This window comes from Lissotriton helveticus, chromosome 11 (assembly GCF_964261635.1).
Source record: "Lissotriton helveticus chromosome 11, aLisHel1.1, whole genome shotgun sequence".
Lineage (NCBI taxonomy): Eukaryota > Metazoa > Chordata > Amphibia > Caudata > Salamandridae > Lissotriton > Lissotriton helveticus.
This window is the reverse complement of record NC_136072.1, coordinates 662,800,845-662,826,722: the sequence shown is the minus strand read 5'-3', so window position 1 is coordinate 662,826,722 and position 25,878 is coordinate 662,800,845. Positions and strand designations below refer to the sequence as shown.

At 45.4% G+C, this 25,878-nt stretch overlaps 1 protein-coding gene across 3 annotated transcripts in view; it reads left to right on the top strand.

Annotated features, from left to right (window-relative positions):
• Nucleotides 1-25,878, top strand: part of LOC144791743 (zinc metalloproteinase-disintegrin-like lachestatin-1) — a 4,387,327-nt gene that overhangs the window by 473,367 nt on the left and 3,888,082 nt on the right. For all 3 annotated transcript variants that reach the window (XM_078666511.1, XM_078666510.1, XM_078666512.1), the window contains one exon: nucleotides 22,876-23,050. In XM_078666511.1, the coding sequence (XP_078522637.1) occupies nucleotides 22,876-23,050 (175 nt within the window). The remainder of the gene's footprint in view (nucleotides 1-22,875; nucleotides 23,051-25,878) is intronic.

Sequence of the window (25,878 nt, the reverse complement as noted above, 5' to 3'; positions counted from 1 at the left end):
GTTTTTTTGGATAGTGCACAGTGTTTACTGCCGTGTTGGGCAGGATTATCAGTTTCTTTGATGCCACACTTGACAGACAACAAGTGTCACACTGTCACACCATTGCATTAACATTGTTTAAATTAGGGTTAACCCAACGTTCCACGTTAGATAGGTGTGCGCTCCCACCCCCATATCTTGTTTATTATCGTCTGTCTATTGGAAGCAGCACCCAAAGATTAAAAATGTCTTTTGATTCAATAACTAACATCACTGAAAATAGAGTTGGCATCAAAGCTTTCACAACTGATGAGGCTAGTGACATCGGACACCCACGGCGGTACCATCACACAACAACTTTGTCAACTCGAATTTATCACAAGATGACAACTTAACCAGAAATTGCATGCCTCTACACTCGTGCAATACCATAAAGCCAAACGTATACCACGGGGACTAAGACTGGCAATAAAACCACTATTATTCCATTTTCACCTAAACTCAGTCTTCATGGATAAGTGGTATGCTATATTGAATAAATGTTCTCTAGACTTAATTCTGCTTATTATTAAAACCATCAGGGACGTAGAGGAAGAAATGTATACACTGAAGAGTGAGCTAGAATTGCGGTTGGAATCTAATGCCTGGAAATTGCAACTAGAGGTGCTCAACCAGAAACTCGAAAAATATGAAAAAGAACTGCAGGAAGGTAAGCTTCGTAAATATAAAAGAGACACAATTGACTACAAACTTAATGAAGTTTAACCCGTGGGCTGAAATCTATTCAAGGAGACGATTTGAACACCGTAAAACTGCAAGCACCACAACTTCATCTGAAGAGAGCTTAGTATCTGATAATTACACGACCATGGGCTGTACACCTGCACAGGCATTAATGCATTCTCAAACAGCTGGACCATCAACTACTGCGATTTTTGTCACAGGTCCCGGACCAAGGCCGACCACCAGCCAGCCCAGTAACAAGCTTGACACCATCTGTAGGAAAACTAGGAGAGGACAAAGAAAAAGCCGGAAAATCCTTGCGCAGCGGCAAGACGGTAACTTAGTCATGAATATTTCATCAAAACAGCTTAACCAACAACAGATTGCCATTTTGGGTCGAGGAATGTCATTTGTACCTACAAGCACCACCACATCTCTTCAAGTACAAGGAGATATGTTTAAATTTATGAGATTGCTGAGGTTGCGTCACTTTTTTACCAACATTGTTCCTGAAAACGCACAGAGTGCAGAGTCTAGCTCAAAACCATTTAAACCCAAGAGTATGTTCATACCCCCCGGTATTGCATAAAGTGTTAGACACCTTTGAGGCTTTGGTTCATAAATATATACAACAACTTTCCTTCAAAAGTACAAAACATGACATTCTCACCAAATATGAGCGCAAAGTGATAGCTGAACTAGCGAATGACCCAACGATCACCATGCAACCGGCCGACAAAGGCGGCGCCCTTATCGTCATGGACACTCAATATTATCAATCTAAAGTTAATACACATGTCAATGATCCCAACACGTATGTTACTCACATAGGACCCCACAATGCAGCTGCAGGACATGCTTAACAAGTTATTACTGGAGGCTCATAATAATGATTGGATTGATGATCAAACCAAATCGTTTCTAACCACTCAAAACCGCGGAGACCAAGACTCTACATGATACCCAAAATGCACAAAGATGCCCAAAATCCGCCATTTCGTCCTATTGTATCAGGCTGTGGTTCCATTTTTGATTTGGTAGGGAAATTCTTGGATTTCTATCTCCAAATGTTTGTCCAAAACTGGTGTACATACTTGAAAGATACGACCCACTTTCTTCAGAAACTTTCTGCAGTGAACAATGACCCTGAAGCTTCTATTTTACTCAGTACCATCGACGTGACAGCACTCTACACCAACTATTACCATGGAAAAGCTTTTCATTCTTCAACTGTTGAAATTTTGTCTACATAGCAGTTACTTCGAGTGGCAGCATCACTTTTAAATACAGTTGACCGGTACCTCCATGGGTTTTTCGGGGGCCCCATCATATGCGAATATCTATGTGTCACAGTATGAAATGGAAAACATAATTTGTAACTCAATCTGGTGGCAGAACATCCCTCTGTACTGCAGGTACATCGATGACATTTTTCTTCTCTGGCTAGATACTGAACAGACATTGATTGCCATGATTGACTCTCTCAATAACCTTAACCCACACATACATCTGACTTTCAATATATGACAAGAAACCATACACTATTTGGACGTCCAGATCCAAAAGCTTCACCACAACAAATTCCACACATCAGTCTATTCCAAACCCACAGATCACAACAGCACTTTGTTATACTCAAGTTTCCACTCGAAAGAATTGATCCAAAACTTGCCTTATTCCCAATTTATAAGAATACGCAGGATTTGCTCAGACCCTGAGGTCAGGGCTATTAACTTGGAGGAATATTCCCAAAGGTTTCGAACACGTGGTTATCTAGAGAAGATCATTCAAGATTGCCTTCAAAATGCATTGAGTAAGTCGCGTGATGATTAGCTGCAAAAACAACCTCCACAGTCAAACACCCGGATGGTCCATGTATCTAGATATTCCACAGTTTCTCAATCAGTCAAAAAAATTATCTCCAGATGTTGGGATTTACTTCAACATGACAAAGATTTTCAGGGAATATTTCTGGAAAGGCCTCTATTTGCCCACACAAGGGGTAAAAATGTACGTTCATTACTGACCAGACCGAAAAATGTACAACCACAAGATGACTGTTTAGGAACCCGGAGATGCAACAATTGTACACATTGCAACAATGGTACGACTGGCAACATATTAACTCATCCTCCATCTGGTAAAAAATTAAATTGAGACACACCAGTGACTGTAATTCCACCCATGTGATCTATTGCAATAAATGCCCGTGTGGGAAAGCATACATTGGTTAAACCTCACGCAAACTCAGGATCCGGATCACGGAACATAAAAGTAGAATCCGCACTAAAAATACCACCTCCAGTTTGGCCACCCATTGGGATGAGGTCAAACACTCAATATCCCAACTCCGGTTCCAAATAATTGAACAGGCACACGTTAGACCAGGTTAGGACATCAATAGATTTTTATTACAAAGAGAATTATATTGGTTCCAAACACGAGGAACCATGCATCCATCAGGTCTCAATGACCGTTTTTACATGAGTTGCTTCTTGTGACCATTACATCTATACGGCTAGGTACCCCCATGCCAATCAACTGCGTTTTAGAGTAGGTCCACACCACCTTTTATCACTTACAGTGCCACTGAGATTATGTTAAAGATACTTATAGGGGCATTCATCCAACACATAGTAATTTATAGGAAGATCAGATCACTTGTCTGTGTGCGGTATTTACCGAGTGTTTAAATATTGTTTACCAATGTTTATTCTATCTTGAGCATGTGATACTTGATATTGCACATTTGATGTCACAAATTTTTGGTGGAGGTCCTTTGTCTCCCTTCTCCTTTGTCTCTCCTTACTGGATACTTACATACCTGTGTTTTATAAGTTCTATCATCCTGTTTTTCACTTTGTACAGCATTTTTTGCTCTTTTCACTCTTTTATACTGTTAGGCCACTTTGGGCATCGCTATTTGCCTCCTACAGCTTTTCACACATCTATTGAGCTAGTATTTCGTACTACACTGGCCGCCATATTTTCCATGAGAACCCAGTCTATTATCATTTTTTTACATTTCCAGGAACCCCGTGTGTCGTTGGTTTAGCCTTTTTTCAATTGGCGCAAGTATATCTACTTGTCGTGGTTTCATCGTAGATATGGTATTGCATTTGGGTTCAGGTTCCGATTTTGCAGTGAATTTCAGACGTTCCATCATGGCGTCGTTGTGTATGCTTTATAGTCCTCTTTCGCTGTTGATCCTATCATGTTTATTCAAGTAGTACACGCCTACGTACTAACTCTCTCCCGTCTGCTGCCAGCGTGGTCGATGGAGCGTTATTTGACCCTTGAGCGGATTATGTCGTATTTTATCGGTGAGTCTCTTCATACATTAGATTTGTACCGGTTGATAACATTAGTAGAGCGTTAATACCAATGGTTCGCGGGTACCCTGTGGATTCCGGTTTTTAGGTAAAGATGTAAAGATCCTTTCATGCGGGACACATATTGAGTTTCAGATTCCCTCCATTATTGGGTTGACATCTCTGACTACATGAGGAGTTGATTTATCGTGTCTCCTCGCTGGTCGGTGACTTGTTTAGGTTTTGTTTTTGCCTCCAAAAATAGGTCATAATGTGGCCAAGTCTTCAAATACCCTGTTTATTTTTCCCCTGCAGCTTGCAACTGAAACTGCTTCTTCCTTGTTTTGACTCAGCACTCCCTTTTTTAAGGTGGGTTCACGTCGAGGGCACATCATATGAATGTGACACCCAAGTTTTTTGCCCTGGTTTTCATTACAGTTTTGATATCCTTAACAGAGTCGGTGGGACACTCTCAGCCGGGTACTTTTGTTCGGACTCCCTGTTGTAGTGGTCTTAGTGTACGTCATTGGGTTCTCTCCTGCTTGTTTTCTCTGGTTTTAGAGTTACACATATCCTGATGATGCACTGTGATTTGTCCCGCATCTTACAACTCCTCTTTCTACACACGGGTGATGATCTTACACGGGTGATGATCTTTCACTGCCCCACGGGAGCAAAGAACACTGACAGCGCTAGTTATTGCCACAAACATTCATGAATTATCTCACTCTGAGCACTTGTGTTCTGGTATCTACCTGTTGCTGTCTGCTAAAAGTGTTATTCAACCAATTATGCATTTGTGATTTTTTTCTTTTCCTCCTACAGGTTCCCCCTGACGAAGGGAGGCTATTGTCCCGAAATGCATCAGGCCGTTTACGAAACTTTTGTCTGAAATTGATTGTTAATCCATTTAGATCACATCGAATGTTTTGTTATATACCTATGCATGTTGTTCATGATGCACCGAAGACATGTTTTTGTTTTTGTGCTACTTATGTCATATGTTTTACTAATGTAACATTGCACATTCCGTGCTAACACAAGATTTGGTATACATGAAAGAATACATTATGTTTCGTACAATTGATTGAATCTACATTATTATTGGACAATTATTTTAATTGTCTAGGCGGGTCTAATCGGAACATTTTTGGATAGTGCACAATGTTTACTGCCGTGTTGGGCAGGATTATCAGTTTAAATGAGCGGGTATGACATTGCCATAAGCGTTTGATATACCGCTTTCCATGTGTGAGGCGCTTCCCCATTGGGGCTCCTGGCAGGAACTGAGTGAATGAGATGAGAGAGGGCTATCTACTATTGGGGACCTGTATGAGGATGGGACTATGCTGCCCTTCCATATATTGCAGGAGTGATTTGACTTGCAAGGAGGGGATTTTTTGCTGCCTGTGGCTCTTACGGCGGCCATTCGGGTGCACTGGAAGGAGAGCCAGACTGAACCTTTTCTTATATTTTTAACAGAGGCACAAAAACCCTGATGTGAAAATTATAATGCATCGAGATTGTAAAAAGGGCAAAAATCCCTGTATCTTCCCCTCCGATTGGGCCCATTCTATTTAATAAAGCCGGGAAACTGGCCCAACCTAACCTTCAGAGTCCATCTTCTCACAAATCTACTATTGATATCCTTCAAATAAGGTTGAATTAGACCACAATAATCAACTTCCACTAGAGGCTGCAAACTGCCACTTATTCAGATAAATTGATTCACTATTAAGTGAGTTCTCTTTAATTGCACGGTTTACAGCTTGTTTCTGTTGAAGCACTGACATGACTGAGGGTAAATACTAGTTAGACATGCTCAGAAACATTTCCTTAACCTGTAGACTATTTACCCATTGTCACTTGAGTGTCCCATGCAGGTGAAATTATATAAAATACTTCAGGGAGCCTTCATCCAATTTCAACAAACCTGCTCAATTTTAGTCTCAGTGCACTGCTCACCGAGCCTGTGGGTAACTCCAACCATTTTTTCCAAATGCTTGTTTCAATGATTTGCAGCTGCGTGACATCTTTTTGTAACAGAACCTCACACCCATAGAGTAACAGGGAGACTATTTTCACAATTATATGCCTCTCAATAATTCTACTGACCTATTGTGCGATGTCCACTAATTAAAATGTATATATATCTCTGGGGAGACCCAATAAACCACAAAGCATCTGGGACGTTACAACAAAATAAGTACAATGATGCATCTGGTATTTCTTTTAAGGAACCTTCTAGTTGAAAGACAGATACTACAAATTATCCGTCCATGGTTTTTAATTTCCACACAGAATAAATCTATCACCTATTATTCTTTGTTCATCTAATCGCTATCAGAAATTATTACACCAACAAAATTATACACAAACACAAGAAATTGGTTTAAATTACTTGTTTTAGTCAACCACATTTTCTTTACACTGAATTTTTTGGTTTTGTTTCATTTTATACACATAAATATCCAGACGTCATATATCTATATACATTATATACACAGTGCAACAAACCATAAACATGAACGCACGGAAATCAAACCTTTTAAACCCTTATTCTCCCGGGGTTAACTGAAGCCCAATTTTTTACATAAGGAAATTCATGTCATCTTTTTTTAGCCTTAATCCCTTTTTCACAATCACCATATAGTCATAGAGCCTAGGAAGCTAAAATAACTTTATGCTTCTTTTTTCGAAAAGCTCTCATAGGATTTTCCACAATCAATTCCACAGTTGTATGGTGTCGGATTATAATAACTGTCGACGCGTTTCGGCCTATCAAAACAGTTTAAGGCCTCCTCAGGACTTTGGGCAACAAGTACAAAATTACCAGCAATAAGCTGTGTTCCACCTCTTAGTACCAAAGGTACCAGTATCGTCCTCCACCTCACAAAGTCGAGGTAAATCGATCTCCTGCACCTACCACTTCGGGTAGTGCTACGTTATTACTTAACAATACTCTGCTATCCAATTTTATGTCAAGGTTTCTAGTTGAAGAAAAAGAGATGGCATCAATTATTCAACTACTGTGGAGTCAACCCAAAACCAAATACTCACCCTAATCAACTCCGTTTGTCCATTCGTTACAGCGCGCCTTTCGTTCACGCTACCCTATTCTTGAAGAAAGGAACATGAAAGCAGAGGGGACAGAGTCTGGGTCATTCAGGTGTGACCAGAGGGTCGGTAGACAAATGCCCACTGATGTCGCGTGCTTCAGTTGTGAAGAGGGAGACCTTGACTCTACAGCCACAGGGACCAGGAGATGTCGAGGACAACCAGGAGCCAGATACAAGCTGCCCCACAAAAGATGTCAGGTGCTGAGGGGTCGGTGTCCGGCGGGAGCACCATAAAGCCTTAGCCACTGCAACCCATGAAGAAAGTCGGAGAAGGTCACGGTTTGGCCCAGCATAGAACAGGAGACTCATCACAGCACGGAGAGTCAGGGCAGGCGTGCAGCAACCAGGGGAGCCCAAGATAATGAGTGTTGTCCCTCAAGTGGACCCACAGGCCAAAGGCACAGGAGTCGCGAGGGGCCCTCTAGCAGTTTCACAAAGTCACAGCCTGAGGAGGCTGGAGTCCTTTGTACAAAACAATAGATACTGGCCTCAAACTCAGTGAGAGGGCAGCTCGACCTTGAGGAACCTAGGAACCCACCTCCTGTGTTGCTGGAGCCTTCGGAGTCCGCAGGAGGTTAGGATCAGCAGACTGGTCAGTTGTGTTACCGTGCCTGAGAATGCAGGGGAGTGACTCCTTCACCCTAAGGGAGATACTTCAGTTGTCCTTGATGCTTCACAGGTCCTGTATGGTGCATGGGCACAGACGATGCTTTGGACAGAGAGGGAGATAAAGTCTGGCCCAGACTAAGTCCAGCAAAGTCCAGAGTGTCCAGACCGTCGAAGGTTGGGGGTTTCTTGATCAGAATTTTGTCCACATTGAATCTAGGGTCCTAGAGCCAAGTAAGCCCTTAAGTACCCACGGGAAAGGGTAGGACAGATTCAGGGGACGGGTCTGGACAATGGGTAGGATACTCTTCTATCCCTTTTCCAGTTTTGCACCAGAGCGGGAGCCAACTGCTCCCAGGACTGGTTTGAACTGGACTATGCACAGGGACATTGTGTGTGCCCCAGATGCAGACTTTCAGGCACTTTGAAAGTGCACCCACCCATCTCCAAAATGCTAAATCCTGTTTGGGGGTGGTCACACCTCCCTGTGACAGGATGCCTATTGTGCTACCTTCCTCTGCTCGAGCTTGGCTCAACAGCAGGAGTGCAGGAGTGCAGGAATGTGCCTCTGGTCAGCAGCAATAATTTTGTGCTGTCTGGGTCGAGAAGGCTGGTACCGGGAAGACCAGGGATCCAACAAAGCTTGCTTCTGAAGAGTGAAATCATACCTCGCACACTGGTTACCAGTGTAGAGATATGATTTCAAGGTGTTTGATACCAAACACGACATGGTTTGTTGCAGCCATTTTCAAGATAGCATTTTATGCAAGCATATAAATCACCTCTACCTATATGTCTGGCTGAGTCACCGACAACCCGGGAGAATGGTCTCCAAAGGCTGCAGGGGTGCTCTACTCATGCAGGGGCACTATTTTACACAGGCTGCAATGGCATGGGAGGTCTCTGGGGTACATATGCCATGTGTTCCATTTAAAAGGGACTGACAAAGGTATCCCAGTATCCAATCTGGAGTGTACCCAAGTACATGACCTAACATTTTAGGGAGAAAACAGATAGACTAGGGTCCTGGTTAGCAGGATCCCAGTCAGACTAGTTAAAAACAGTATAACATGGGGAGGAGCTACGCCAGCAACCAAGATGGCCGCGTAAGCTCCCGGCTCCATCGACCTCCGCCAGCAGCTCGTATATCCTGCTATTCATCCTGAATTCGCACCAGACTCTCGGGTTCATGAAGTATTTCTGCTTCTAAAGGTGCAATCCCGAGCTTTTTATCCTATCGGATGACGAAGATATGCCGTGTTTCCATTCTCGGCCTAACATTGTGTGGAAGCCGAGGCCTCGATTTCTGTCTCATCCGGGTTGGAGTTGATCAACAACGGCCGCTGGACCTGGACTGAGCCCGGTCCCCATGAGTGTCCCGTAACCAGTTTGTTTTCGGGTGCTGGCATCGTGAACGGTCTGCACCGTGAACACATCAGCGTATCGCGCCGTCTGCCGTGTCCGGGAGTCCGGCGCCCGGAGACGCCGCTGGCGCCCCGGGGTTGACGGGCCGGGGCCCTCGCTGCCGGCGACGGTGTCGATCTTCCGCGACGGAGAGCGCCCACTGTGATCCTTGGATCTGCGTGACCTGCTGCCCCGGAGAAGCCGGCCTCCGGGGTACGAATCCAGCTCTGACTCTTCTTGAGAGGAGATGGGGCGGACGGAGGGTACGCCATCGCTGCAGGCCGTTATGGCCGCCATTGGTGCGCTCCATTCACAGTTCGCAGCTGTATTCCGGACACTGAGCGTGCAAGTGGACGGTATTTTGGGACCGGTCTATGATTCTTCGCTTAACTCTCATCTATCTGTGGTACCAGCGGTGCAATGTATGCCTGAGATCGAGGTCCCCGGACATAACCCGGATTTACTGTGCTTTGTCGACTCCCAACTCACAGCCAGCGAGCCCGTGTTTGTCGCCAGCGTTCCCTGCTCTATCCTGCTGCCGCCTCATTCGAATATGGACAGTCTTCTGTGCCGCTACAAGTTCCTCAGTGACTGTTGGAAAGACTTGACATCTTTGGACATTTTTCTTCGTTCGTTTTGTGGAAATCGTAAACATCTTTCCGTCTGCCGATCCTGCAACACCAACGTGAACTTTGACGATTGTTCTACATTTTCAATTGTGATGGTGGTTCGAGTGGTAAAGACTCTCACGAAGTACCGTATGGGCCAGGGTTGAACTTGAGGGCTTGGGTTCGATAAAATAGCTTGATTCAATGCCGGGATTGTACCTCCATTGTGACGGGAGTTGGGTGGTGTTTTGCTTCCTCCCCCGACTGGTTTGTAAATTTGCTATATGTTGGTTTGACTATATTTCGGGGTGATCGCTTCTGGCGGGGGGTACGGGAGACTGAGGGTGTATTTGCCTTTCACGACTCTCCTCCTCCATCTTTTCCCTTCCTTGGGCTTAGTTTAGTGGGCGATAGGCACGCTGCTAGTGGGGTTAGGTCGTAGCCATCTGCAGGGTGGGGGGTGGAGGGTGGGGTTTTTTATTTTTCCTTTATTTTGTTCTATGACCTTTCTATGTCCCTTTTCCCTTCTTCGCAAGAGATGTGGCATATTCTCCTGATCGTATACTCCTCATATCCGGGTGTCGAGTGTTGGATTCTTGTATTCTGTATTCTGGATGGGCGGTATCCGATGATGTTCGCTCGAGGCACTCTGTACTGTATTGTTTCATCTCGGCTCTAATTTGATATTGATGTCTCTCAGATGCCTATAACTGATGTGTATTCTCTTATTTGGTCTGCCCATTCACTGTTATGATATGTTCCATCGAATGATGCCCGATATGTATATTTCTACTCTTGTGTTATAATTAATAAAAATATATATAAAAAAAAAACAACAAAAAAAAACAGTATAACATCAAACAAAAAGTGGGGGTAACCATAAGAAGCAGATCCTACTTTCCTACACACCTAATCTGAATCTAATCTCTAGAGTGAGGCCGCACTGGCTTTAGCCCTTGAATCATGTGACAAGACATGACCCCGGAAGTCAAACCTATGGCTAAATAATACACCAAGGTAACTGTATTCCTTAACCACCTCCATTTGGACACCACTTAGCCATTATCTGAACTTTGGGGGGAGTTTTGCACCTTTTGGGAAAACCATTACCTTCATTTTAGTCGTATTAATCATTATATCATTTCCCTTACAATCAAGAGAAAATGTGTCCAATTGCCTTTGCAGCTCCCCCAGTGTTAGATCTAATGTCACTGTGTCATCTGCATAAAACAAAGCAACTATGACTTCTAACCCCAACTTGGGAGGGAAGGCCCTATTCTTCTTTAAACTTTCCCAGGCATCAAGTATATAAAATGAAATTAGAAGTGGGGTCGAAATGCATCCTGTCCCAAGGCATTGGGTGTACTGATCTTTTTGGACAGGGCCCCAAGTTCCACTTCAGTCAAGGAGCCCTTGTGCAATTGGACTATCAGTTTCAAGAGCCTGAGGGGACACTTTCTTCTGGCAATCTTTTCCCATAAAACAACTCTCTTTATGGTGTCATATGCAGTAAATACATTTTATGAGGGGCTGTTTCCATGAGAGGGCACAATCCTCCACCAGTAGCTTTAAAATCAAACAGCCTTCCATGGTTGAGTACCCTTTCCGAAAACCCATTTGGGTCAGAGGTAACATTCTAGGTACACTCACCCAATCTTCTAAAATGCCTAAGAGATGCCTTGCGGAGATTTTTCTCATGATATCGAGCAGGATAATCATACGATATTTAGATGGCTGTGCCCTGTCGCCCTTTTTATATATGGGTACCCATATGCTGCCTTTCCAGGTTTCCGGCAAATTTTGGCCCCTAATTATTTCACCAAAACAAAGGAGCCAAAGTCGCTGCCCTGGGGACAAGATTGAATGTAATAATATCAGCGAAAATACTATCTTATTCTTTTGCCTTGGGGATTTTCAGCACTTTAATCACCACTTTGATATCACAACCAGTCGGGGTACTCTCAACCTGCCCCATGACCTGCGTCCTTCCCTTTGGATTACTGGGAGCAATCCCATCACCTTCTTTAATTTTATTGAAGTCTGAGATATCACTGACCCATGTATCTTCCAGTATGTACACTACTGTAAAATGTGTGACAAGCTCCAGTACACAGTTAGAGATGGGCCAAAAGCCCTTATGGTTGCCAGCATGCAGGAACAAGATTGCCTTAGTCCATAGGCTCTCCTTTTACCTCCACTTAATTTGCCACATTTCCTTCCTAACTGTTTTCCTATGTTGTTTGATCAGTCTTGCCCTATGTTGCCCGCCTGCTTTAAATGCCTCCCTTATATTCTTATTGAGCAACACTTTGGCCCATGACTTTTCAGAGCTAAAAAGATCCATTCTAACCCTGACCCTTACAAGGCCTACGGCAACCCAACCCCTTATGGAGGAAAGAAGGTTTTTGTAGGCATTTACTGCATGGCGTAAAGGTGTGTTAAATTGCTTTGTGAGTAACCCCTTCAGGCCATCTATAACTCGCCATTTTAATTTGGCTGACTACACAACTATGCACCTTTTGACAATGCAGGGGAAAGCTATTAGACCACCTCTCTCTTGTTTGAGACCCCTAAACAGTGTAAGGACAAGAGGCATATGGTCACTACCCCGAGGTCACCCACAGAGACATCCTTCACAACTCAAAAATGATCAAAGGATATTATCACCAAATCAGTCAGGGATGTTACCCTCCCATTTTCAAATGTCGGCAGAGCAGACTAATCTCCCGGACACCTACTGTTTATTATGGACATATTGCAGCTATTAAGTAGGGTCTCCAAGTGCCTAATGACTGGTTCCCTCTCTAACGCCCCAAGACCTGACAGGGAATAGCAATGCCTTATCTTTACCCCTTAGAATAAAGTCCCTCATGTGTGTAGGAGGATGGGCACACACGGAAAGAGCCCTTGGGTCTGGCCCAACAAAAGCGCTAATTCCAAGAATAATTATTTGTACCCAGTTTTGGGGAGAGATATGTATTAATGAGAATCAAATCAGGGGTCCTGTGTGGTCCCCTCTGCTCCGATCAGGGCATCTCTTTTTATCCACTCATACCTGTCGCAACCGACGGAAGCCCAGATACAAATACAACTAGAAAATTCAGAGAATCACTATGTAGGACAGACACCAGAAAGGCAATGCCTCCTGCATGTCTCTTTAAACTGAAAACAGCATAATCATGCAACCCTAGTCCTCTGTTTTCCAGGTTTCATGAATGGGGGCTATCACCACTTTGTTGACCTTGATGACCTGCAAGAGTGACGCCGCATTCCTTTCCATATCAGCTATGTTTCAGGACAAAAGACTGACCCGATGTCATCAGGATCTCTAAAAAACAGGTTTTGAGAACTCCGGGCCCAATTAACTGAAGTAATCTGAGACGAAAGTCTAACTTTACGACTTTTGATATTCAGAAATGGCATTTACAAGTAGTAAAGTTAGACTTTTGGTCCAAGTTAGAGGAGGATTGCGATGGACCAGACTTGGAGGCATTCATGGTGGGCCTCTTCTCCTTGGTCCTCTGAGAGGATGGTCCGGAGGTGCGGTTGGAGAGAGTCCATAGAGTGGGCCCACGCCTAACAGGGGAAAACCGTCGCCCAAGGGATGTTCTGGCCAAATTTAGCTCTTTCAAGATAAAAGAACTGGTCCTGCAAAAGGCTAGGGCCTCCGATTCAATACCTTTCCAGAACACCACGTGCACCCTCTATCAAGATGTGGCCCAGGCCACCCTTCAACACCGACAGCAGTTCTGTCCGGTCACTGAGCTTCTCAGAGAACAGAAAGTTAGGTATCGCTGGACATACCCCTTCGGAATAGCCTTCCTGTGGCAAAACAAGCAGCAACATTGCGTGGAACTTTCGGAGGCGGCAACCTTGTTGGGCTTGGAAATACCCAAACCTTCATCGGATTATGAGGGAGAGGGCCGACCGGATCGGCGCACCGGCGGACAATGGCGCAGAATGGGGAGGAAAAGCACAACAGCTCCTGCATAAGTCCACTGATTAAGAGAGTAGAAAGGCACCCAGCACCTGGTATGGTTCGACTGATGACCGACCGGTCATCCCTTTAAAGGGAATTCATGGTTTTCTAGAGAAGGTTGTTTACTCTTGCCTCTCCCCCGCGCTCACAGGTGGATCAGGCTGGGAACTCTGGAGATATGTATGGAGTGGAGGACTTGCATCTTCTACATGTGGGCGAGTTATGGAAGTCCGGTGGCCTCCTGAGACTATACTCCTGGCGCCTGACATGGACATCACCTGAGCTCAATGGCACTGTGACGTAAGGTCGGAGAGTGACTTACATACACATGGTGGGGGGAGGCCCAGGGAGGTATGGTCTTGGATACCGGGTCAAGCTCAATATTGCAAGTTGGAGTTGGTCACTATGGGGTATGCTGTGTTTACTTAATGTGCAGCTCAAAATGTCTTTGTTCATACTCAGTCTGGAGGGGGGGGTGTTTCATTTTACAAGGAATGCCTTCAATTTTGGATTTGACAAGGGCTGGGGGACGGGAAATGGTAATGTCCCTAGAGTGTATCTTAGTTTGGGATTTCCCCTCTAGGATGGGGAACCCACACACTCATTTTACATGTTGGTTGCGATTTTTAATTTTGTTTAGATGTCATGGTGCTCTTACGTTTATTCGTTTGGAGCAGGGTTGGGGGGGGGATGCTGAGGAGTCAAGGTGGGGGGCGCTTTTCCTAGGGCAAATATTTTCCTCACGTCCACATGATGGTTAGGGTAGTTTCTTGGAATGCTAGGGAGCTGAATTCCCCAAACAAGCGCCAGCGACTCTGAAAGTACATGCTAGACCACAATTTGCAAATCCTAGCTCTTCAGGAAACACACCTCAAAAAATCTGACAATCAGAGATTGCGCCACAAGGCTTGCCCCTACATATTCCAGTCCTTACATTCCTCAAAACAAAATGGGGTGGCACTGGTGTTCCATGCAGGGGCTCTTTTTCAGGCTCAGGACACTAAGGCGGACAAAAACGGGAGGTACATCATGGTTAGGGGGGTTCTTCGAGGTCGCCCGTGCACAGTTGCTGTGCTATATGCATCTAACTCAGCTCAACAGGATTTCATCCTGTCCTTCCTCATGACCCTAAAAGATTTCGCCCTGGGGGATATTCTGCTTCTGGGGGATTTCAACTTATTATGGGATTTGGACAAAGACACATCACATTCACGCAGGGCTCCAGGGGGGCATTCGGATCAGCGTTGCGTTCATAACTTGAGCGCTTGGGGTTGGGGTATATCTGGGGAGATGCCAATCCACATACGAGAGATTACTCATACGTCTTGCATTCCCATAGAACGTATTCCTGTATCGATTACATTTTTATGACACAACCCCTGCTGCCATATATTTTACAATCACAGTTTCACCCCATCTGTATTTCGGATCGTGCCCACTTAGAGATGACGATCACTTGGCAAAATCCACACCCTAAACATGCCTGATGGTACTTTCCCAACTTTTTATGCAGAGACAGACTCCTCAAAGATGAACTTAGGAAGGCCATTAAGGAGTACCTTGAGGTGAACGATCCTGAGGACATATCTTACTCTACTACTTGGGACGCACTTAAGGCAGTAATCCGGGGCAAGTGTATCAAAATGGCTACTACCTTGCGTTCCCAACAATGCGCGGAGCATCTCCAACTCGAAAGTGAACTTAAGTCGGCTGAACTGGCACATAAGTCCCAACCGTCAGTTCTGAGTCTTCGGAAAGTTACAGCCCTAAAGGGGAAATTACAGGCCATTTACACTAACAAAGCCGAAAAATCCTTCTTACGGTTACAAGCCAGGGGATATGAGAGCAGGAATGAGGTGGGCACGTTGCTGGCGCGTCAATTACTGGCCAAACGGGAACGTGAATACATTAAACACATAGTAGATGAAAAAGGCATCTCTCACAGATCGGAGGAGATCAAGGCTGGAGCCTTTGAAGGTTTTTACAGGGCCCTGTATACATCGGAGTCCGTGGGGATGTATGACCCCTCGGGCTACTTGGACACACTAGACCTCCCTCAGGTAGGGGCGCATACCAATGAGGAGCTGTCGCAACCTATCTCTGCCGAAGAAGTACAAAAGGCGATCACTTCTCTTAAACTCCATAAAGCTCCCGGACTGGGTTGGTTTCTCCACCCACTTCTATCATACTTTTGCACCGGAGCTCGTCCCCTTCTTGACTACCCTATTTAATTCCATTGCTTCTACCCTCAAGGTTACTCCTTCCATGGATGAAGTAGTAGTGGCAGTACTTCCCAAACCTGGCAAGGATCCAACGCATTGCTCCTCCTGTCGCCCAATCGCGCTGCTAAACCTTGACGCGAAAATGTATTCCAAAATTAAAGCTACGCGTTTCGAAACTATTTTGCCCGCTCACGTGGACCCGGACCAATCCGGTTTTATTAAGGGGAGGCAAACTCATGGCAACTTGAGACGCATCATTCCTATCATTGAAAAGGCGCACAAGAAGAATATTCCCATAGCGCACCTCTCGCTAGACGCGTAGAAAGCTTTCGATCACTTGGAATCGTCCTTCTTATTTAAAGTTCTTCAGCGCTTTGGCTTCAGCGAAGCGTTCATTGGAATGATTCGCGCCAACTATCACTCTCCTAACTCTCGGGTCCTTGTCAACGGAGTGGCATCCTCCCACTTTCCCCTGACGCGAGGGACGAGACAGGGTTGTCCCCTAGCCCCACTTCTATTTGCCTTAAACATTGAACCTCTCGCACATAGGATTAGGGGTAATGAGGAGATTCGGCTCAGATGATCATAAGATATCGTTATTCGCTGATGACGTGCTCCTTCCAGTGACGGAACAGCAGGTCTCCGTCCCGGCTATACAAGTGGAGCTGAAAGCGTTCGAACGGATGGCAGGCTTTAAGGTTAACATGACAAAGTCCTACATCTTGAACCTGACAATTCCCAAAGACGAATGGCAGAGGATCGAAAAGATGTCGCCTTTTCGTTGCACCTCAAGTGACATTACCTATCTGGGAGTTAAGCTTACCCCTCGGGTGCAGGACCTGTATCAGGCTAATTTCTCTCCCCTCTTGCGTCAACTGAAGAGCGATTTGGGCAAATGGATCGCGGCCTACATCACCTGGCTAGGCAGGATTAATGCCACTAAGATTAGGCCTGGGCGAAGCACTACGCTATGCTCGCGTAATTTGCGAAGTTTGAGCAACTTCGCACTATGCGAGCTGCACGTAGCACAGTGCAAACACGCGTAGCGGTCATTTTTTGCTTGCTCGTGGTCCTCATCAACAAGTTGTCGACCGCGAGCAAGCAAAATGACATCTTGGCGAGACTTTTTCCTCGTTTGTGATCAGCAACATCAAGTTGCCGATCGCGAGCGTGGAAAATAAACCTCCCTGTGAGATTCTCAACGCGGGGAGGTCTGTTTTCTCATTGCGAGTGGTCGCGTATGCTCGCGACCGCTCGCGATGAGAAAGCTGTAGCTCGAGGAAAAATCTCCTCGAGTGGCAGAAAACTACAGCTTGCACTGTGCAAGATGCCGTTTTCAATTATTGCACTGTGCCGGATACTTGTCCGCACTGTTCAATCATTGAAAATGGCATCTTGCACAGTGCGAACATGCTACTATGCAGTTCACGCAGTGCCACGCGAAGCTCACGTAGTGCGAAGTGCACTTTGCGTAGTTTCGCGTAGCGCTTTTTCGCAAACTACGCCCAACCCTAGACTTTATCTTTTCCAGGGGCTTCCTATTTCAGTTGAAGGCGAGCTTTTTCGGGAATTGTGGACCATGCTGACAAAATTTATTTGGCAGGGGAAGAGGACGAGACTTCCATATAAATTGCTCATCAGACCGCGCAAGGAGGGCGGTCTAGCGCTACCGGATTTTCAATCCTACTACAGGTCAGCACAAATGCGTGTGATCACGGAATGATCATTGAGGAAATCAGAGAAGCATCGGCTTCATATAGATAGGCAGATAACTGGGCGCACCATTTGGGTTCTCCTCTGGAAACACAAGAGAGATAGGCCACTTAACGCTTATATTAGCACTCCTACCTCCAAGACACTCAAGGTATGGGATGCTCTCACTGCCAAACTTCAGCTCACGACCTTTCCATCCCCTCACATGCCTATACACTTTAACACCGTGTTTCCCCCCTGCTTTACAGGATGGTCCCTTTGATGCATGGCGGGAGGGGGGTTGCCTTATGATTTCCCACTTGTTTGATAAGGGAAAACTCATAACATTCCAGGAATGCAAAGCACAGTATGCATTAACTGATAAAGAAGAATACCACTACTTGCAGATAAAACATTGGGTACAGCAGCCCCTGGCGCAGCAGGATGCTACCAGGGAATTGCTTCCTATAGAGAGGTTTGCACAATCGGGGTCCTCTTACAAGGGGTGTATCTCCTTCTTGTATGCTCTTATCTAAGCGTTGAGACCCAGGTCAACGCCGCGCTTCAAACTTTTTTGGAACAATTTGAGGGATGCCCCGTTGGAAGATAAGCAGTGGGAATACTTGGGCATGGATATAGCGAAATTCAATCGTTCCATGTATCTCTTGAAAGCCCACTATAAAATCATGTACGACTGGTACCTGTACCCTCAGAAGCTCCATATGATTTTCCAGGATCCTCTGATAGGTGCTGGAGGGGTGTGGGCTTTTAGGCGATTTCAGACATATTTGGTGGGATTGTCCTGTCATCAAGGCTTTTTGGAAGGCGATCCTGACACAAAGAAAACTTACCTTAGGCTACCCCATTCCCGAATCTTTAGAACATGTTTGGCTGGCAGTAGCCACAGCTTGGAAGAGGTCGGAGGCCCCATCCCTAACCCAGTGACATACTCGATTGTGGCGGGCTTTGGCGTTGGAGCGCATTGAGGACACCAGGAAAGGGTTTGATTATATGTGGTCTCCACTGGTCAGATACCTTTCGGAGGGGCTCCCATTGACAGCTTGTAATCCGAGGCTTAGGGCCCTCCATCTATTCCTAATCTAATTAATCACCATCCTAGAGAGCTAGCACTGTTGTGCTGCACATCGGGGTATAGACTTCGATTCCCCATTCCTCACGTTCATTTCTTTTCTCTTTTCATTTGCAACATGACATCTTAGTTCAAGTTATTCCTTTCTTTTTTTCTCTTAGGTATAGGTAAGTTTCCTTTTCATGTTACTCTAAAGTGAGGGTGAAAGGTTTTCAGCTTCCAATACTGGTTTTCTGACCTGTCCGGTGGAAACTGTGTCATATATTTAATTTCATTTGTTTGGAAGTAAGGGGTAAATTGAAGCTCTTATGAGTGTTATGTATGTCTGGACAGATGATACTTCTGAAATTTGTCACATTTATACCACTGTTGTTGCACTCTCTGAGGTAAAATTGCAATAAAAACATTTTGACACAAATCCTTGACATACAAAGACAGGACAGTTCACGCGCAGATCCACTTCATAGAAGGCCACCAAAGCGGCTGACTGTCTCCTCAGTCTACTCACAGCAGAACGGCTGAAGCTAGTAGAAATTCTGTACAAAGTTGACAATTTGCCTGACATCATCAGCAAATTTCCGAAACTATTCTCCGGCCTAGGAAAATTAGCTCACTTCAAAGTCCAATTGCATATCCGCGAACAAGTGACACCTGTAGCCCAGAACCACCGGAAACTACCTTTTCACCTCTAGCAAGCAGTGGATGAAGAACTGCAGGATTTGCTGAAAGCAGACATCATAGAGAGGTCAACGGGACCTACTCCGTGGGTATCACCAGTGGTGGTCGTGCCCAAACGAGGACAGGAAAACAAAGTGCGTCTATGTGTGGGCATCCGGGCCCCAAATACAGCCATCGAACGGGAGTGGCATCCAGGACTTCATATCAGCTACACGATTACTCACCTGAATGGAGCAGCAGTCTTTTCCAAACTAGACCTAAACAAGGGGTACCATCGGCTAGAGCTTCATGAAAAATCTAGATACATCACCAGTTTCACTAAGCACCAAGGACTTTTCAGATACAAGCATCTCAATTTCGGAATTTCCTCAATGGTGGAAATATTTCAAGAAGCAGTGCGGCGTGTCATTCAGCACATTCCAAATTCACTTAATTACAGCAACGACATCTTGGTCTTCGGCAAAACATGCAAAGAACATGACAAAGCACTTGACAGGGTGTGTCATGCTCTTCTAAATTCCAACCTCACACTCAACAGTGACAAGTGTGAATTCCACAAGTCGACTCTAAAATTCTGTGGCCACATCTTTTCCAAACACGGATGCGACCGGATTCTGAAAACGTCTCTGCACCACGCCTCTGGGATGTCAGTGATATACGATCCTTCCTAGTTTGGCCAGCTACTGTGCTCGATATATTAAAGACTATGCTACCATCAGTTACCCACTGCGGGACCTCACGAATCAAGGTCAAAGTTTCCACTGGTCAGCCAAGTGAGAGCACGCCTTCAGTCAAATTAAAACAGCAGTGAGTTTGGCTATCAACCTGGCATACTTCAACCCTCGGAAAAAGAAAGAAATAACAGTTGATGAAAGCCCTGTAGGACTTGGAGCCATCCTCGTATAGTATGATGATGAAGGAGAACCTCATCACATTGTGGCATATGCTAGTTGCAGTCTTACTGACACTTAGAAGGCTTACTTGCAACCAGAAAAAGAGAGCCTGGCAGCTGTGTGGGCATGCAGCATTTCCATCTGTTCGTCTATGAGAAGCATTTTAAACTAATCACTGATCATCAGGCCCTACTCACCATTTTTGGTGGGGGATTTTCCTCCAAAACTATATGTACGCCATTATACACAAACTAGGGAAGGCGAAGAACCAGCCAGACTACATGTCGTGACATCCCCATGTCCCGACGCGGTCAAGATGCTCGCTGTCAGAAGAATGCCTCCATTTTGTCATTGATCAAGCATGACCACCTGCTGTCCCACTAGAAGCCATCATAGAAGCCACTGCCAAGGAGGCCACGCTCCAGAACATCATGAATTACATCCGCACGGGTTCGTGGAGACACCTGGAGGATGTACCAAATGATGAAACTGCCAACATGCAAGAACTTGTGTCATTCCAACATGTCAAAGACAATCTCACAATTACTGCCAACGGACTGCTACTGAGAGACAGGAGAATCGTCATTCCCCAGCAACTGAGGCAAGGAGTTGTCAACCCAGCGCATGAAGGACACAAAGGCGTGGTGGCAACAAAGAAAGCATTACAGGAGCGAGTATTGTTCCCGACCCTTGACCTCCTGGTAGAAGTCACACTTCAAGACTGCCCTCAGTGCCAACTAGTAGGGCGTGAAGAACCAAACTCCCAGCTTCAAATGTCTGACCTCCCAGAAAGTGTGTGGCTGCAAGTCGCTATTGACGTCTTCGGCCCACTGAATTCTGGAAAATACATCATCGTCATCATAGATGAGTACTCCAGATTACCTATTGCGCAACAGGTCTCATCCACAAGGGCAGCCGCTGTCATACCGGTCATCGACAAAGCATTTGATGCATGGGGAATCCCGATAGTAGTGAAAACTGACAATGGGCCATGGTTTAATGGACACCAGGCTGCAGAGTTTGCGAGCCATATAAGCTTTAGACACAGGAAGATTACTCCCATTTGGCCTCAAACCAATGGGATGGTCGAAAGATTCATTGCCTCGCTGAAGAAAACAATACAACAAGCCGAGCTGACCCAACATGACATTCAACCAGTACTCAATGAAATATTACGACCACGCCACATAGCACCGCCAACAGGTGCCCGGCGACTCTGATGCTCGGAAGAACCCCACGCACCAGAATCCCAACTGCTGAAATCGTCATACAGTCCAACTCCCCGACCGTGGACCAGTGACACTCGTGAATCTCAACAGGACTAAGAAGGCAAAAATGAAAGCATACGCAGACAATCGTCGACACACCAAGGCATCCGACGCTCAAGAAGGAGATTGGGTGTTGGACAGACAAGAACAAAAGACCAAGGCGTTACTGTACTCAACCACTACAAGTGACAAGGCGGAAGGAACTATGATCACAGCTGCCTCTGAGACCAAGAGAACTACGCAAAATGTGTCACATTTCAAGAGATTCAACCATGCAACATACACCCAAATGGAAGAACCAGAATGGGACATGGACGGATCGAGCTGAGAAGCTAGAGATCAAGAAGAACACTAACCTGCAGTGAATCAGCGTGAGCAAAGAGAGGGACGCCCCTCTTGCTGACTGCAGAGGACCATCAGGAGACCTGTCCGGCTCATCAAAAAACTCTGAGCCAGTAATCATGGAACACTTAAAATAAAAAGAGGGGAGATGTAGTGTCGCCATGCCTTACCCGGCATGTGAAGTCAGGGCCAGACATGGCAGAAAGGGGCGGAAGAGGAGGAGTTAGGGGAGAAAAAGGGGAGAATAAAGACATGTTTACTGCTGCCTTCTGTCGTCTCCTTTATTGCATGTCAGGCACGAAATCCTGGAACTGTCCGACCATACCATGACACCCTCAAAATCACAATGACCCTGCCACCCTGCGGCTCACTCTGGGTCACTGAGTCACCGCAGATACTCTAGGACTTTCTGGGGCACCCTCTCACTGCACCGATTGAGTAGGCGGCGGTGTAAAACACTATGCAGGGTGAAAATAGAGTTCTGGAGCTGGAGCTCGGGCTGGGTCTGACCCGAAGTCCTGGGAGAACCACCGCAGCAGGGCAGTTTTGGTAGCAGTAGCAGCCGCAGAGAATGAGGATGTTGCAACGCCTGCGATCAGCAGTCCGATAAGCCAACCAGTCCGATCCGATCAAACCAATAGAAAATTACGAGCAGGTTGGGGATGGAAATGGGTAATTTAAGCTTGGTGACTATTCTGGTAACAGGAGACTTTGCTCATGGAGTAAGGACTGCTGACTGGGAAGGTGGATGAGGAAGTAATACGCTTCTCATGTTTGACATAATGTTAGTGATAAAAATGTGTCTGCAATTCATTTGCATGAGTGATGATGCTTGCTTTACCTTGTTTCACACTAAGTTTATGTTTCCTGTCATAGCATCTTGCGAAGGAGGGGTTCTTTTTGGAGAAATGAGTACACCTGAAAGAAGAAATTATAATTTTCTATTTATTGTGTTTCACAGTGGATATTTCATGAACAGAGGCCAGAAGTATGCTGTAGCACCCCTGAAGCCCACATATAAGGAGCATGCATTGTACAATTACGAGAACTTGAAAAGTACACTAAGATTCTGTGGCGTAACAAACACCACTTTAAAGGGAAGCTCGGCTGATTTTCGTTACTGGAATCCTGCTCAAGTAAGTGCTCCCATTAAATACCATAATATTGTATTGAAATATATGGTACTTATTGTGTAGCTTGTGAGAAATAATTACCTCAAGCTTTGCCAAAAAGACAGGAATCTATTGAATATAGTATATTTCCAACCATGCATCAGTAGAACATTCAGACCGGTACATAATATGTACAGGCAGTGCACAAGTCCTAAAAAGCAGAAGTGGGGCGACTAACCAAGTTAGGCAGTACGCATGTGACATCATAGCACCTGACATCACACTGCATGACATTGCACATGGCATCATAGGAAGTGACATCACAGAAGTGGCATCAACACCCATGATCTCACAGGAAGGGATATCACAAGAAGTTGCATCAGATCTCAACACCTAACACATATGTTTAGCTGGTCTATCATAAGTACCAATGAATGCATTACTAGATTTAACAAATGAGATTTTGCATCGGTTCATGGCAAAAAATGATGCAACTCCAGACACAAAATCTTGACCTCAACTTATACATTTGTTTTTAAACTCTGCCGCCAAGTAATTGCCAACAAGGGGTAATGTGGCAGTACATAATTTTCTGCTTAATGTGTCTACTGCATAGCACATCATGAACTTTTGTGTCTGTAAATTACATAAATATGCTATGTTACTGCCCATCCTGTCTGATGAAATTATGAAAGGATGAGTAGTCTAAATTGCTGTTCCCTTATTTGACCTTTGAGTGGAGCTAGATGTGGCTAGTATTTGTTCTAAAATCTTAGGTGACAACACCATTATTGTTTATGTTATGTGTATGCTATATACAGCTTTGCAACGGCATTGCTAGTTTTTTTATTAGCTAGTCTGTGTAAATAAGCTGACAGTCCTTATCAGATCTGATGTTGCATAGTTTGGATTGTGAAAAGTAGAATGCAGGAAAGACGCCCATGTGATCCTCAGCAAACATTTTCTTAAAGGAAATATTGTTCTATCGGAGTTTGTGTATCACAACATGTTCTGTTGGAGAAATCTATGTATCCACTATGTTGAAGTTTTTTTTAGTTTGAATTTTGAATTTGAATTTGAAAAGGCTCTTATATAGCGCATGGCTACTCGAAAGCATCCCAGCGCTTGATGCCGATCAGAAGAAATAAACAAGATCTGGGCGATGAAGACTAACTCCTCTATGCCTTGGGAAACAGTGCTGTTTTAAGTTGTTTTCGGAATGCCAGCAAGTTGGGTTCTAGACGAAGTGAGAGCGGGAGGGCATTCCACAGCTTTGCTGCATTTTGCGAGAAACGGCGGTCCCCAGATCGGGCTCTGTTGGTTCTGGGTGTTGTGAGGAGGTTTTGCTGTTTAGAGCGAAGATCCCTAGATGGAATATATGGTCTGATCATATCATTCAGGATGGGGGGGCCATTCCCATGGAGGGTTTTATGGACTAGGCAAAGGGTTTTGAAATGAACCCGATCCTTTATTGGGAGCCAGTGCAGGGTCCTTAGTGAGGGTGCTGCTGAGGTACGATGGCTAGTACCAGTGAGTAGCCTCGCTGCGGAGTTGTGGGCCATCTGAAGTTGACGGATAACTGAGGTGGGGACTCCTAAATAGAGTGCATTTCCATAGTCCAGCCTTGACAAAATGAGGGACTGGACTATGGTTTTCTTGGAGGTTTCGGGTAGCTGGGGGAGGATTTTGCGAATGGTTTTCATTAGACCAAAGCAAGTAGCCACTGTTTTTCTTGCCTGGGTTTTGAAAGATAATTCCGTGTCAAGCCAAAACCCAAGGCTTTTTATCTTGGTTTTTGGGGTAGGTCCAGGTCCCATGTAAGGAAGCCACATAAAGGAGGTGTTAAAGGTGGCCTTTCTTCCGAGCATCATCAGCTCGGTTTTTCCTCCATTCAGTTTCAGGTGGGATGTATCCATCCACTCTGCAACCGCACCCAGGCAGCTGCCGAGATTGTTCAGGGGAGAGTCTGCCTGGGTGAGGGAGACTACTAGCTGGGTGTCATCAGCGTAGCTTACCAGTTGGATTCCGAAAGGGGCCACTACCTCTGCCAAGGGTGCCATGTACACATTAAACAGTGTGGGGCTAAGGGAGGAGCCCTGTGGTACCCCACACTGTAATGGCACTGGAAGGGAGCAGTTGGTGTCTGAGAAGACCTTAAAGAATCTATTACTAAGGAAAGACTCAAGCCACTCAAGAGCTTTACCTATGACTCCAATTCTCTCTAGACGGGCTAGGAGGACACGGTGGTTGACCGTGTCAAAGGCGGCACTGAGGTCCAGGAGGATAATGGCCGCGCTGCCACCAGCGTCCAGAATCCTCCTGGATACCTCGACCACCCTTAACAAAGCTGTTTCGGTTCCCTGTCCCCTTCGGAATTCTGTTTGTGTGGGGTGTAGCAAGTTGTGGGACTCCAAGTAGGATGCTAGTTGTTTATTCACCCATTTTTCCGCAAGCTTGCTGATACCAGGGAGGAGGGAGATGGGACGGTAGTTTGAAAAATCATCAGGGTTAAGATTTGGCTTTTTCAACAAAGCTCTTACCATGGCTAATTTCCAGTCTTGAGGCACTATGCCAGACTCCAAAGAAGTGTTGACTAGGTCAATGATGTTTCTGCTAACGTGAGGGAGGGCTAATTTCAAGACGGACATAGGGGCGGGATCAAGGGGAGAACCGCTCTTTATGGAATTAAAAAGGGAGGGGAAAAGATCATCACTGAGCGGATGGAAGGAAGCAAGATGGGGTATAGTAGAGTCGATGTCATCCCTCAAAGAAGGGTTGGATTCAACTACTGGAAGTGGAGGGAGAGAGAGAAGAATTTTTTCGATTTTCCTGGCAAATAATTTGCTAGTTCA